This window comes from Rhinopithecus roxellana, chromosome 13 (genome assembly GCF_007565055.1).
Source record: "Rhinopithecus roxellana isolate Shanxi Qingling chromosome 13, ASM756505v1, whole genome shotgun sequence".
NCBI lineage: Eukaryota > Metazoa > Chordata > Mammalia > Primates > Cercopithecidae > Rhinopithecus > Rhinopithecus roxellana.
The window spans coordinates 43506633-43521516 of NC_044561.1; the positions used below are offsets into that span (position 1 = coordinate 43506633).

Here is a 14884-nt window from a genome sequence, read left to right on the forward strand (position 1 = left end):
GGGCTCCTTGGCCAGTTTCTATCTCACTGGGATTCACAAAATAACAAAAATTCCAGATCTTCCTGCATGCTTTAAAGGGTTCCTACCCATATACCAAAGAAATATGTTGGCCAATCTCTTAAACCGTAGTTTGATTGTTTGCAATTGTTTTGTTTAGAAATCGCTCCCGTTGTTAGAAGAACAAATAAGGGAGAGCCACCAGAAGGCGACCGAGGAGCTGCGACGTTGCGGGGCTGACATCCCCAGCCAGGAGGCCGACAAGATGTTCTTTCTGATTGAGGTGAGGATTTCCGCGGGCCTCCACGTGACACTGCGTCCTTCCCCCTCCTCACCCATGAGATGAGGCATGTGGGTGGACATCTCCTTGCAACGCCGGTCCCAGTTCTTTCATATGATTTCAGCACAGACTGTTGACTTTATATCATTTTCAGAAAATCAAGATGTTTAATCAGGACATCGAAAAGTTAGTAGAAGGAGAAGAAGTTGTAAGGGAGAATGAGACCCGTTTATACAACAAAATCAGAGAGGATTTTAAAAACTGGGTAGTCATACTTACAACTAATACCCAAAAAGGTAAGTTCTGGGCAGGGCTGCCCGCAAAACAGGGTGGTATTTACCTAGACTGGAGGCTATGTCCAGCACATAAGTGTGCCCAGAGCAGAACACGCCCATCCAAGACCCTGGAACGCTTGGTAATCAGCAACTGTCCCTCAAGGACCAAGACCCAGAAATATGGGGCACTGACCTCAGCAACTCAACACAGGGCAATTCCACTGCCTCTGACGTCCTCTTGCATCTTGGTTTTGTTTTGTTTTGTTGAGACAGGGTCTCCCTCTGTTGCCTAGGCTGCAGTGTAGTGGCGCAATCATGGCTCACTGCAGCCTCAACCTCCCGGGTTCACGTGATCCTCCCACCTCAGCCTCCCGAGTAGTTGGGACCACAGGTGTGAACCACCATACCCAGATAATTTTTGTACTTTTTGGTAGAGACAGGTTTTCACCACCATTGCTCAGGCTGCTCTTGAACTCGTGGGCTCAAGCAATCCACCTGCCTCAGCCTCCCAAAGTGCTGGGATTATAGATGTCAGCCACTGTGCCTGGCCTTGCTTCTTAGTTTTGAGGCTAAATGGTATTCCATGCCCATCTGAGGAATTCGCAGAGCAGCCCAGGGTACCTCAGGGCCGCTATTCTGAGTGCCTGGAGGGAAGCCTGTGCCCAAAGCAGAGGTCCAGATGACTCTGGGGGCCAGCCCCACATGAAGGCTCTCCAGCCACTGAGTTGAGTGCACAACTGCTGGCTGGCCATGGTGCCTGTTGTGGACACACCAGACACGAAGCCTTCGTTAGTAGCAGCTAAACCTCAGCCTGGTAGAAAAAGTGACCTGGGATACTTATTTATTTTGGTGGTATTAAGACAGAGCTCAGCGTGGGTGCCAGGGGACCGTGGGAGGGGGGAGTCTACATGAAATCGTTTACCATCTCCCCCTCTGGAAGGTCTAGGGTGTGATGATCTGGTTTCAACAATAAGTAAAGACTAGATGAAGTAGCAGTTTTTTAAGTGCTAAAATGTGCTCAGGTCACCCAAACAATTCCACTCATCCCAATCCTCCTTCTCTTTGCCCCTAATTCAAGACCAGGGAGATCCCTGGTTTGACAAGAGCCTGCTGGCTTCACCTGGCAAAGTTTCATTTCCCATGTGCTCCAGCCCAGGTGCCAGTAGGGCATGTGTGTGTGTGTTCATTTTCACACTGCTATAAAAAACTACCTAAGACTGGACAATTTATAAAGAAAGGAGGTTTAATGGACTCACAGTTCCACATGGCTGGGGAGGCCTCAGAAAACTTACAATTATAGCAGAAAGCAAAGGAGAAGCAAGCACTTTCTTTACAAGGTGGCAGGAGAGAGAGCAAGGGGAGAGCTGCCAAACACTTTATTTATTTATTTATTTTGAGACGGAGTTTCACTCTTGTTGCCCAGGCTGGAGTGCAGTGGTGTGATCTCAGCTTACTGCAACCTCAGCCTCCCAGGTTCAAGTAATTCTCCTGCCTCAGCCTTCCAAGTAGCTGTGATTACAGTTGCGTGCCACCACGCCCAGCTGGTTTTTATACTTTTAGTAGAGATGGGGTTTCACCACGTTGACCAGGCTGGTCTCGAACTCCTGACCTCAGGTGATCTGCCCTCCTCCACCTCCCAAAGGGCTGGGATTACACGCATGAGCCACCGCTCCCAGCCCCTGAACACTTTTAAACTATCAGATCCCGTGAGAACTCACTATCATGAGGGCAGCATGAGAAAAACCACCCCCATGATCCAGTCACCTCCCACCAGGAGACCTTATCAATTTCCTGGCGTGACCTATCTTGCCTTGACATGCTAACCCACAAACCACCTCCAAGTCCCAGGGAGCTCCCCCTGCCCAGGGGCTGCAGCATCCTCGTCCACCAGGGCAGGACCTGGGGTCACTGCTCCCCAAGGTGTCTTCACCTGCTCTCTTGACACATGGGGATTATAATTTGGGATGAGATTTGGGTGGGGACACAAAGCCAAACACAATTTGAGATGAGATTTGGGTGGGCACACAGAGCCAAACCATCTCATTGTGTGTATGCTGTTGTGTTTTTGTTCTGGCACTTGGAGAAAACAGCACTATTTACCTCTGTGGTAAGATCCCTCCAACTGTAATCTGTGGCTATATGCTTAGGAGGTGAGGGGTACAAGATTAATTTTCCATATTCATTTAACTGATCAGATTTTTGTGTTTAGTTTTGTTTTTATTTTTCAGAGACAGGCTCTTGCTGTCACCCAGGCTGGAGTGCAGTGGTGCGATCACTCACATAGCTGGGACTAGAGGCACACACCACCATGCCGGGCTAATCTTTTTTTATTTTTGTAGAGACAGGATCTTGTTATGTTGCCCAGGCTGGTCTCGAAACTCCTAGCCTCAAGTGATCCTCCCACCTCGACCTCCCAAAGTGATGATATTACAGGTGTGAGCCACCACACCTGGCCTCTGATCAGGTTTTTGTTTGTTTGTTTTGTTTTTGTTTTTGTTTTTGTTTTCCTACCATTTAGAAATAGTAACTTCTCTCTTGGGGTGATGACTTTCAATTGAAACACATTTTCATAGAATAAGATTTTTGTTTCCCAAAAGTCAGTATTTCTTAAACTCCTGTTATTAGACCATGAATATTTTTCTCATTGTGAACAAAACTCCACTTTGCAACACTGCCTCTGCGTACAGTGGGGAGCAAGACTTTAAAAAACTGTTGCTAGCTTTACAACGTCTGCAGAATTATTAGAATTCACCATGGAGGTCTGTTCAATGTTGCAGTTAAAAATATTATCCACGAAGAAGTTGAAAAATATGAAAAGCAGTATCGAGGCAAGGAGCTTCTGGGATTTGTCAACTACAAGACATTTGAGACCATCGTGCATCAGTACATCCAGCAGCTGGTGGAGCCCGCCCTTAGCATGCTCCAGAAAGCCGTAGGTGAGGACTTTCATGCAGGACTCCCAAACCATCACTCTCGTACCTTCCATAGACCCCAATGCCTTGGAGGAAGAGATTGGAATGGAGTTACCAAACACAGCCTGCAGACCAGCTCACTGGTGTGCTAGATTGCTACTTGGTGTGGTCTGTGAGCCAGCAGCACTGGCAAGGCCTGGGAGCCGGTCAGAGCTGCAGATTCTGCCCTTCTGCCTGAGAACTCGTACTGAGGTTTTGAGGAGATGGGGAAGCATGCTGAGTGCTGTAGGCGCTTTCCATCACTGTCCTTCAAACACACGGAGGAGGCGGGGAAGATGGTTTCTCTTGTCTTTAGGGGGCAGGCAGAGGGTGCACACGTGCTTCATCTGTATCATACGCAGTCCCCAACACAGCTGTGTAAGGCAGCGGTCCCCAGTCTTTACGGCACCAGAGACTGCTTTCATGGAAGACAATTTTTCCACAGGCCCGGTGAGGGGTGAGAGGGATGGCTCTGGGATGATTCAACTGCATTGTATTTATTGTGCACTTTATTTATATGATTATTACACTGTAATATATAATGAAATAATTACACAGCTCATCATAATGTAGAATCCTCATCATGGTGGGAGCCCTCAGCTTGTCTTCCTGCAACTAGACGGTCCCACCGGGGAAGTGATGGGAGACAGTGACAGATCTTCAGGCATGAGTTTCTCATGAGGAACATGCAACCTAGATCCCTCGCATGTGCAGTTCTCAACAGGGTTTGTGCACCTGTGAGAATCTAGTGCCACCGCAGATGTGAAAGGAGGTGGGGCTCAGGCAGCAATGCTCACTAGCTCACTGCACATCTGCCGGACGTGGACTGGAATTGGTCCAGCCCGGAAGTTGCGGACCCCTGATGATGTAAAGAATAGTCAGAGGTTAACATGCACACAGGCACGGGAAGTGGATGGGACCTGCCCAGGCTGCACGAGGGCTGGATTGCATGTCCCTGGAATGACGTCCTACCCTCTCCTATCTTGGTCTGCCGGCCTAGGAAACTCAGTCTCCTGGAATGGGTCAGGGTATCATCAGTCATCCTCCCTGTGTCTTTAACCATTTTATTTCTGCTTGTGTTTTACTGATGTTTTCTTTTCTTTTCTTTTTTTTTTTTTTTTTTGGTCAGAAATTATCTGGCAAGCTTTCATTAACATGGCCGAAAAACATTTTGGTGAATTCTTCAACCTTAACCATACTGTTCAGGTAAGCGCCCAGAGTTCACTTGCTAGTCACCTGGACCACTGGCTGTTTAACCTTGAGAGAAGCTGGATATGTTCACTGTCGTTTGGAACCATGAGGCCAGGGATGCAATGGCAGGCTGGCGGGGCTGGCGACTCCAGGAGCACCTGCCTGCTTGGCTTCTGCTCAGGAGGAGGCTTCACTCCCCAGGAGAAATGAAAGGAGGCCCGTGCCCTGCCATCTGTTTTGCATGACCTCGCGCAGGACGTGGGGCTCCACCAAGGATGAGCTGGTAGGCTGAATCTTTTTCAAGCATAAAGCACAGCATTGTTCACTAGTCCTACTCCCAAGTTTGTATGTTTGACTCAAAGATGTTGCTCTGTGGGTTTCTACTTAGCAACTCTTCCCTGAGTTACCTTCAGCAAAGGCAAGAGAGGACATGTGCCACATGGACTCTAAATAAAATTCCTCTTCTGCCCAGGCCTGGGCTCGTGGATTGAAATCTCATTCCATAGTACAGGCAAGCAAGAAGGACAATTTCTGTCATTTTTCCATCATGTAAATTAATTTCTTCTTTCACCCTTTTGGCCTGTTGGTAAAAATTAAATCTCAGTTCTGACTCTCGCCCACTTTCTCAGGGGCTGTGTCTGAGTCCCAGGTGCCTGCTCATGGGGTGGGTGAACTGCCTGGTCCCCAGTCACCAAGATGTCCATTGTCCTTCCCAGGCCTTGGTGCCTTGGTCCCTGAGCTCCTGCCAACCCCCACCGGGACACATGAAGCACTCTGCTGCATGTCCAACTGCTCTGGGCCGTGGGAACTCTGGCATTAACCAAGGCTCTTCACCTCTTTTGTGCTGCCCTTGGATAGACACAGCCTTGCAACAGCTCCCGGCTCCATACCAGGGACTATGGGGCTCTCCAAGGCCATGGCCTGCGCACTCCCCAGAGCCACATCAGAGCCTGGGGGGCGCGTTGCCTCCTGGGTCACAAATCTTGAGGAGTGCAGCACAGGCCACTTCTGCTCCCAGAGGGTCTACCGTCCATCGTTGTGTAGACCGAAAAGTGACTGAGGCAGATCTGCCTCGATCCGAGGTTTATTTTGCCCAGGTCGAGGATGTACCTGGGAAAAAGAAACACAAGTCCCAGTGCGATCTGTGACCTGTGCTTTTCCTATCGAGGGTTTTAGAGGAACCTCAGTATTTGAAAAGGAAAGAGCAAGCGGGGAAGAAAGAAGGAGGGTAGGCAATGAGGCAGAGGTCACACTCTTGTAAGACTCTGACCAGCACTCAATGAATCTACACGTTATATGTGAAAAGAAAGGCGTGGAGGGCAAGTCAATCATGCATTCATCTTGCGCTCAGTAAATCTACATTTTACATCGGATAAAGTGTGCATGTGAAATCACAGCTTCTGTTTGGGAACAAAAGAAAGAGTTAACTTTCCCTTTGGTATAGTAAGTTTGTGGCCCCAAGATTCTACTTTTCTTTCACAGTTGTCACATATACTTAAAAAAATAGAAAAGAAAGAGAGAGAGAAAGAACCAGCACCTGTGAAACTTCACCTCTGAAACTCACCCTCTTACTCTCAAGCCACTGCTTCTGCTTTCAGTTTTAAAAAGTCTGTTTGAAACTCAAAAGCCTAGGCCAGGCATAGTGGCCCACGCCTGTAATCCTAGCACTTTGGGAGGCCGAGGCAGGCAGATCACTTGAGGTCAGGAGTTCGAGACCAGCCTGGCCAACCCAGTGAAACCCTTGTGTCTCCTAAAAATACAAAAATTAGCCGGAAATCACTTGAACCTGGGAGGCGGAGGTGGCAGTGAGTCGAGACTATGCCACTTGCACTGTAGTCTGGGCAACAGGGCGAGACTCCATCTCAAAAACAAAAAAAAGAAAAAGAAACTCAAAGCCAGGACATAACAGTCTTAGTTCAAGCTTCTATCACAAAGTCCCACAAACTGGATGTGTCTTATTAACAATAAAAATTTGTTTCTCATGGTTCTGGAGGCAGGGAGCCTGAGATCAGTGTATGGGCATGGTCAGGTGGCAGTGAGGGCTCTCTTTCAGGTTGCGGACAGCCACCACCTTCTTGTGTACCCTCACACGGTGGAAAGAGCTCTCTGGGGTTCCTTTATAAGGGCCTCAGTCACATTCATGAGGCTCTACCATCATGATTAATTGCCTCCCACCTCCCAATACCATTACCTTTCTACTTTGTTTTCAACATGTAAATTCGGGGGTGGGGGACACAAATGTTCAGTCCGTAGCAGTGACCCTGTGATCCCCGTTCTCTGCTACATCACCTCTTTTCTTTCCTTTTTTTTTTTTTTTTTGTTTTTGAGATGAAGTCTCACTCTGTCACTCAGGCTGGAGTGCAGTGGTGCCATCTCGGCTCACTGCAACATCTGCCTCCCGGGTTCAAGCGATTCTCTTGCCTCAGCCTCCCAAGTAGCTGGGATTACAAGCGCCTGCCACCACATCCCAGCTAATTTTTGTATTTTTAGTAGAGATGGGGTTTTGTCATGTTGGCCAAGCTGGTCTCAAACTCCTGACCTCAGGTGATCCACCTGCCTCAGTCTCCCAGTGCTGGGATTACAGGTGTGAGCCGCCGCACCCAGCCTTTTTGAGATAGAGTTTCGGGCCGGGCGCGGTGGCTCAAGCCTGTAATCCCAGCACTTTGGGAGGCCGAGACGGGCGGATCACGAGGTCAGGAGATCGAGACCATCCTGGCTAACATGGTGAAACCCCGTCTCTACTAAAAAAAAATACAAAAAAACTAGCCGGGCGAGGTGGTGGGCACCTGTAGTCCCAGCTACTCGGGAGGCTGAGGCAGGAGAATGGCGTGAACCCGGGAGGCGGAGCTTGCAGTGAGCTGAGAACCAGCCACTGCACTCCAGCCTGGGCGACAGAGCGAGACTCCGTCTCAAAAAAAAAAAAAAAAAAAAAAAAGAGATAGAGTTTCGCTCTTGTTGTCCAGGCTGGAGTGCAATGGTGTGACAGCTCACTGCAACCTCTGCCTCCCGGATTCAAGTGATTCTCCTGCCTCAGCCTCCCAAGTAGCTGGGATTACAGGCGTTCGCCACCACACCCAGCTAAGTTTGTATTTTTAGTAGAGATGAGGTTTCACGATGTTGGCCAGGCTGGTCTTGAACTCCTGATCTCAAGTGATCCACCCTCCTCAGCCTCCCAAAGTGCTGGGATTACAGGCGTGAGCCATCGTGCCCAGTCAACCTCTTTCTTCCTTGACTGCATGGGTGACGTAGGAGCCCTGGGATTCCTGGGAAACAGGTATATCACACTGTTATCCCAGTGTCAGCACTGGAACCATTCCAGCAGAAGTAGAACTCCAGGAATGACTGACACCGTCCCAACAGTATGGACTAAGCCTGTTCCTGATGAAGGAGCAGAAAGCTGGTGGTGTGGGAGGGACTGGGGATGGCCGTAGAGGAAGAAAGGGCAGGACAGAAGGTATGTTGCAAGCGGGGAGTGAAGAAGCCAGGTTCATAAGGAGAGAAAGGGCGAAGTGGGACTTTCTAAAAATCACCATTTCAAGTCTCAGGACGTCTTTGACCTCAGATTCATTTTAATTCTGAGTTCAGCATCATAGTACTTCCAAATGTGTTTAAGCCACCAGGAAAGAAGAAAAAGAAGTAATGTGCTTGTCTTTCTTATCTAACCAGAGCAAGATTGAAGACATAAAAGTGAGACACACAGAAAAGGCAGAAAACATGATCCAACTTCAGTTCAGAATGGAGCAGATTGTTTTTTGTCAAGATCAGATTTACAGTGTTGTTGTGAAGAAAGTCCGAGAAGATATTTTTAACCCTGTGGCGAAGCCTTCACAGAATATGAAGTTGAACTCGCATTTTCCCATTAATGAGTCTTCAGTTTCCTCCTTTAATGAAATAGGTGTCCACCTGCACGCCTACTTCTCCGTGAGTTCCCCGGGGGGCAGGATCTGTGCTCTCTGGCATTTGTGGAGTTGAGCAGGGACTATGCTAACCTAGAGAGGCTTTGCTGAGGGAAGGAGGGAGGGACCACTACAATGTATTAAGCCCTTTTGTACTATGATAAACTACTTATGTGTTTTCTCATTTATAATTTTACACGAGCCCTGCGAAGGCATGTTTAATTAATTTCCCCACAATCAGTTTTTAAAGTGAGCAGAGCGTGTACTCAAAATTAATTCCGACCCCAAAATTCTTTATATTTCATATGCAGTCCATGAATTACAAAATTACTATGATCAGAATACAGCAAAATACAACAAACGTCAGTGATAATGGCTATGAATCAGCTTTCTTTGGTGTTCAGAAGGCACTAACGTGCCACACTCGCCAGCCCCACAAGATAGGAATGAAATTTCCTTTCCCTAGATTTTGTGACCCAATGAACTTTTTGGCCTCTGACTTTCTATCCAGTATGCAAGTATCACTGTGCCCAGGAAGGAAAAATAGCTTTTAAACTGCAAAGACACCCACCTCCCGAAGCCCTTTCTCAATCAGAATAGAGTGGTTTCCCAGCCATGGGCACCTGGCTGCCAGACACACTGGCTGCATCTATGAAGATGGAATGAGGGGAGGATTCGAAATGGCCCTGATGCATACCCAGAAGGGAGCCAGGGGAGTCCTGGGCCGGGGGTTCTCTCTAGCAGGGAGGAGCTGTGGGGATGCCCGGCGGTGGTATGGGCTTGCTAGCCTAGCAGGGGGATTCTTAGTGCTAGAGGGGATGCCTGGAAGTAAAGAGGGGTCAGTGCAGATGGAACCTTCGTGGGCTTGATGCTGACCACTGGAGTGGAGGTGGGCGGGCCCACCAGAGCTTCGTAAGGCAACCATATGCCCATCCAAGAACTCCAGGCCTTCTCTCTGCAACCACAGGCCTTGGGCTGAGACCACTCCAGCAAACCCTTCTTTCTCCCTCTTCCAGGAAACCAGCCAACGTCTCGCCAACCAGATCCCATTTATAATTCAGTATTTTATGCTCCGAGAGAATGGTGACTCCTTGCAGAAAGCCATGATGCAGATACTACAGGAAAAAAACCGCTATTCCTGGCTGCTTCAAGAGCACAGTGAGACCGCCACCAAGAGAAAAATCCTTAAGGAGAGAATTTACCGGCTCACTCAGGCACGGCACGCGCTCTGTCAGTTCTCCAGCAAAGAGAGCCACTGAAGGGCGGCGGTGCCTGTGCTTGTTTTCTTGTACATATTCATTCTAAGGGGAGATGGTGCAGGGTGCTGCTTCTGCTTTCGGGGCCACAGTCTTCTGTTACTATCTGTGTCCATCTCTACCGTGCTCCCTCAGCATCAGAGCATACATCAGGGCTCTACACAGGCTCAGCTCTCTCCACCACCCAGCTCTTCCCTGACCTTCATGAAGGGGTGGGTCTCCAGTCCTTGGGCCCTGTAGCACACAGTTGCAGTGTCCTAAGCTACTGCTCTCATTCTTTACTAATTTGCATTTGTGTTCCCTTCCCCCTACAAGATTATAGACCCCAGAGTGGGAAGGTCCAGGTCAAATTCTTTTGTATGTCCAGTCTTTTGCACAGCACCTGCAACGTTGTAACTGCTTAATAAATGACATCTCACTGAACGAATGAGTGCCGTGGAGTGACAGAGATACCTGAGGCTATTGCTGAAGCCCAGGCCTTGGACATTTAGTGACCGTTAGCTGGTCCCTTTCAGATCCACTGGCCATGCCCCCTGCTTCCCATGGGTCACTGTCATTGTGTTTCCCGGCTTCTCCACTCCCCCCTATAAAGGAGCCTGAGTGATTCTCTTTTCTTCTTGTTTCCCTGATTATGATGAGCTACCATTGCTCTATTAAGTCTTGAAGAGGATTTTAATAAAGCAAAGAAACTTTTTAAAAATGTAGGCAGGTTCAGTGACTCATACCTATAATCCCAGTGACTCTGGAGACTGAAGCAGGAGGATTGCTTGAGCCCAGGAGTTCAAGACCAGACTGGGCAACATAGTGAGACCCTGTCTCTAAAAAAATTTGTTTGTAAGTAGCCAGACATGGTGGTGCACACCTGTAGTCCCAGCTACTCAGGTGGCTGAAGCAGGAGGATCCCTTGAGCCCAGGACTTTGAGGCTGCAGTGAGCCATGACTGCACCATTCACTACAACCTGGGTGACAGAGTGAGAGCGGACTGTCTCTGAATACACACACACACACACACACACACACACACACACACAGAGAACTTCACACCAGTGATCATCATTACGGGTAATTTTAGAAAGATTATATGAATTTCTTTCTTCATTTGCTGTAAAAGATATTGGAAAAGAAAGTTCAAGTCAAAAATCACAGCTTGACCAGCATCCCCAAGAGGTCTCTTGCAGATGTCTCTTTGATTTGTGTTCAAATGTTAGTGTATTAGTCTGCTATAGCTGCCATAACAAATATCACATGCTGGGTGGCTTAAGCTACAGAAATTTATTTCCTCCCACCTCCAGAGGCTGGAAGTCTGAGATCAAAGTGTTGCTAGGTTTGGTTTCTCCTGAGGTTTCTCTCCTTGGCTTACAGACTGCCACCTTTTCACGAGGTCTATGCTTGGCATCTTTCTTTTATCTTACAAGGACACCAGTCCTCTTGAATCAGGTCCCCACCCTCAGGGCTTCATTTAAGCTTGATCACCTCTTTAAAGACCCTACTTCCAAATGCAGTCACATTGAGAGTTAAGACCTCAACATATGAATTTGTGTGGCGCCGGTGGGGGGTGGGCGGGGGATGCATAATTTGGTCCATTACAGCAAGTAAGAAAATAGACATGTGCATTCTGAACACAAAACTCGAGCAATGACCAAAAACTTGGAAAATGGTATCTCTAATTCAAAAGGCAGCAGATCTGGCCTGAAGCAAACCAAATGATTTGGAAAGACTGACATTGATCGATTACTTGCAATCTTCCAAACATGGAATTCGGGGATATGTTCCAGTTATCTATTGCTGTGTAACAATCACCCCAAAACTTAGTGGCTTAAAACAGCAGATGTATCTTTCTCTGGATTCTGTGGGAAGTCTGTGTTGTTCCTCTGCTTGTCTCACCTGTGCATCATAGTCACACAGAAGCTAGATGAGGCTGGGAGGTCCAAGGGAGCCTCACTCTTCAAACTACATTTCCATAAGGAACACTTGGGTTTCATTAGCACTGATTTCTGATTTCCAAAATTAAGAATGTCAACCTAAAAGGAAGAAGCTGGCTTTTTTTTTTTTTTTTCCAGAGGGAAAATGGTGGTTAAGAGGCAGGACTCATGTACATTTCCCACTTGGATGGACAGAACAGCATGTGGAGACTCACATTGTGAGCTTTTTCTCCAAGAACTACCTCAAGAACACAGCAGGAAAACCAAAGAAATTCACAGACCCTTTGAAAGAAGTGGCTTGTCACTGCAAACACTGTGAGACAGCCGAGAAACTGTGAGCGCCCGAGATGTAAGAGGGGAAAGCACCTCCAAACACACATCCTCACTGGGGAACCCAAAATCCCAGATCATGTGGGAAGGATTTAACAGTACCTAGAGGTGAAATAAATTTAGAGAGCTGAGTGAAATATAAAAGTAATAGAAGCAGCCGGGTGCAGTGGCTCATGCCTGTAATCCCAGCACTTTGGGACGCTGAGGCAGGCGGATCACGAGGTCAGGAGATCGAGACCATCCTGGCTAACACCGTGAAACCCCGTCTCTACTAAAAATACAAAAAAAATTAGCTGAGCACGGTGGTGGGCGCCTGTAGTCCCAGCTACACAGGAGGCTGAGGCAGGAGAATGGTGTGAACCCGGGAGGCGGAGCTTGCAGTGAGCCGAGATCGTGCCACTGCACTCCAGCCTGGGCAACAGAATGAGACTCTGTCTCAAAAAAAAAGAAAAAAAAAAGGAGTAGAAGCAGTGGGAAGAGCCCTCCAGGCACTCCTGGTCCCCAGGGAAACCCAGGGAAGCCGTTTCTGACTTTAATCTCAAAGGGGTCCCTGGGGAGGGCAGCCAGTGGAAGTGGGGAAGGGCCACAGGGAGGAGACTTCCAGCTGAACTTTGTAATAATTCTGACTGATCATGAATTTGCCTGGGCAGCATCCAGGGCAGGGAGAAGGGGAAATGGGAAGTACAGCCAGGAGCACAGAAGCCATGACAGGCAGGGAGGGATGTGGCCTGAAAGCCCAGCTTGCTTTCTCAGCAGGGAGGCTGTAGCCTGGGGCAAGATCTCAGTCCTGTGCACTAGAGGCCTGGATATAAATTCGGCTCTGTTGGATGTTGGGGGAGCATGGTGGGAGCCAGACTGGCCTTCTTGGCTGCATGGAAGCTGGATGAGGCCTGTCACTGCCAGCTTTCCCTCACCTTCCTGGTGTCCTGTATGACACAGCAGAGGCAGACATAATCCCCCTGGGAATATATCTCCATAAGCCTGAGAAGCACACCCCCATCACCCACAGCAGCCATAGCAAGCTCTGCCCGAGGAGAGTCTGAGCTCAGACAAGCCTAACCCTGCCCCCACCTGATGGTCTTTCTTTACCTGCCCTGGTATTCAAAGACAAAAGACATAATCTCCTGGGAGCTCTATGGCCCCACCCATCACTTAAGAAACAGAAATACTTAATCCAGGCCACCTTAGGGCAAGTTTATATCCTTCCTATACTATGGCAGCTATTGCCCTCTTTGTAGCACCACCTCTTGGCTGGAGGCCAACCCACTCAAGCCATTACAGCAACTCAGAACAATCCTGCCCCAAGAGAAAAAGAAAACAACAGCTAATTCCACTGCCTGTAATATCCTGGCTAGCCAGAGGTCCTGAGTCTGTCCCCATGACAACTTCACTGCTAGCATAACCAGCATTTGAGAAAACCAGCACACTAAACAAAACTACAAGCAAGGACGCTCATAGAGTCCACTTTACTCCCCTGCTACCTACACCAGGGCAGATGCTGGTGTCCGTGGCTGAGAGACCTACAGACGTATCACATCACAGGGCTTTTTTCAGACACTCTCTGTACCAGCCCAGAGCCTGGTAGCTCTGCTGGATGGCTAGACCCTGAAGAACAATAACAATCACTGCTGTCTAGTTCTCAGGAAGCCCCATTCCTAGGGGAAGGCAGAGAACACCACATCAAAGGATCACCTTTTCGGACAAAATAATCTGAACAGTGGCCCTCGAGTCCCAGGTCTTTCCTCTGACATAGTCTGCCCAAATAAGAAGGAACCCAGAAAAACAATTCTGGTAATATGACAAAACAAGGCTCTTTAACACCCTCAAAAGATCACACCAGATTACCAGCAATGGATCCAAACCAAGAATAAATCTCTGAATTCCTAGAAAAATAGTTTAGAAGGTTGATTATTAAGCTACTCAAGGAGGCACGAGAAAGGTAAATACCAACTGAAAGAAATTTACAAAAGAATACAGGATATGAATGAAAAAATCTTCAGAGAACTAGATAGCATCAATAAAAACAATCACAACTTCTAGAAGTTAAAGACACACTTAAAGAGAAATGGGAAATATACTGGAAAAAGTTTCAACAACGGAATGAAACAGGCAGAAGAAAACTTCAGAGCTCACACACAAGGCTTTCAAATCAACCCAATCTGACAAAGACAAAGAAAAAAATAATTGTAATGAAAAAAGCCTCAAAGAAGTTTGGGTTATGTTAAACAATCAAACTTAAGAATAATTAGTGTTCCTGAGTAAGAAGAAAAATATAATGTTTGAAAAACGTATTTGAGGAAATAACTGAGAAACAATTACCTGACATTGCTAAAGATCTAGACATACAAATACAAGAAGCTCAAAGAACACCTGGGAAATTCATTGCAAATAGATAATCACTTGGGCACATAGTCACCAGGTTATCTAAAGTTAAGACAATGGAAAGAATCTTAAGAGCTATAAGGCAAAAGCATTAGGGTGAAAGAAAAACCTATCAGATTAACAGTAGATTTCTCAGCAGAAATGACTACAAGCTAGAAAGGAATGGGGTCCTATCTGTAGCCTCCTGAAACAAAATAATTATCAGCCAAGAATTTTGTATCCAGCAAAACTAAGCTTCATAAATGAAGGAGAAATAGTCTTTTTCAGACAGACAAATGCTGAGAGAATTCACCATTACCAAGTCAGCACTACAAGAACTGCTAAAAGGAATTCTAAATCTTGAAACAAGACATGGAAATACACCAAAATAATACCTCCTTATTATAAATCTCACATGGCCTATA

General features: G+C 47.4%; 1 protein-coding gene across 7 annotated transcripts in view; it reads left to right on the forward strand.

Annotated features, from left to right (window-relative positions):
* The window catches only part of MX2 (MX dynamin like GTPase 2), a 44111-nt gene extending 33561 nt beyond the window's left edge, over window positions 1-10550 (forward strand). For all 7 annotated transcript variants that reach the window (XM_010354512.2, XM_030914597.1, XM_030914602.1 and 4 more), the window contains exons 9-14: window positions 158-280; window positions 432-573; window positions 3330-3488; window positions 4633-4709; window positions 8361-8615; window positions 9607-10550. In XM_010354512.2, coding sequence (XP_010352814.2) covers window positions 158-280; window positions 432-573; window positions 3330-3488; window positions 4633-4709; window positions 8361-8615; window positions 9607-9849 — 999 coding nt within the window. In that variant the 3' untranslated portion in view covers window positions 9850-10550. The remainder of the gene's footprint in view (window positions 1-157; window positions 281-431; window positions 574-3329; window positions 3489-4632; window positions 4710-8360; window positions 8616-9606) is intronic.
* The last annotated feature ends 4334 nt before the right edge of the window (window positions 10551-14884 follow it).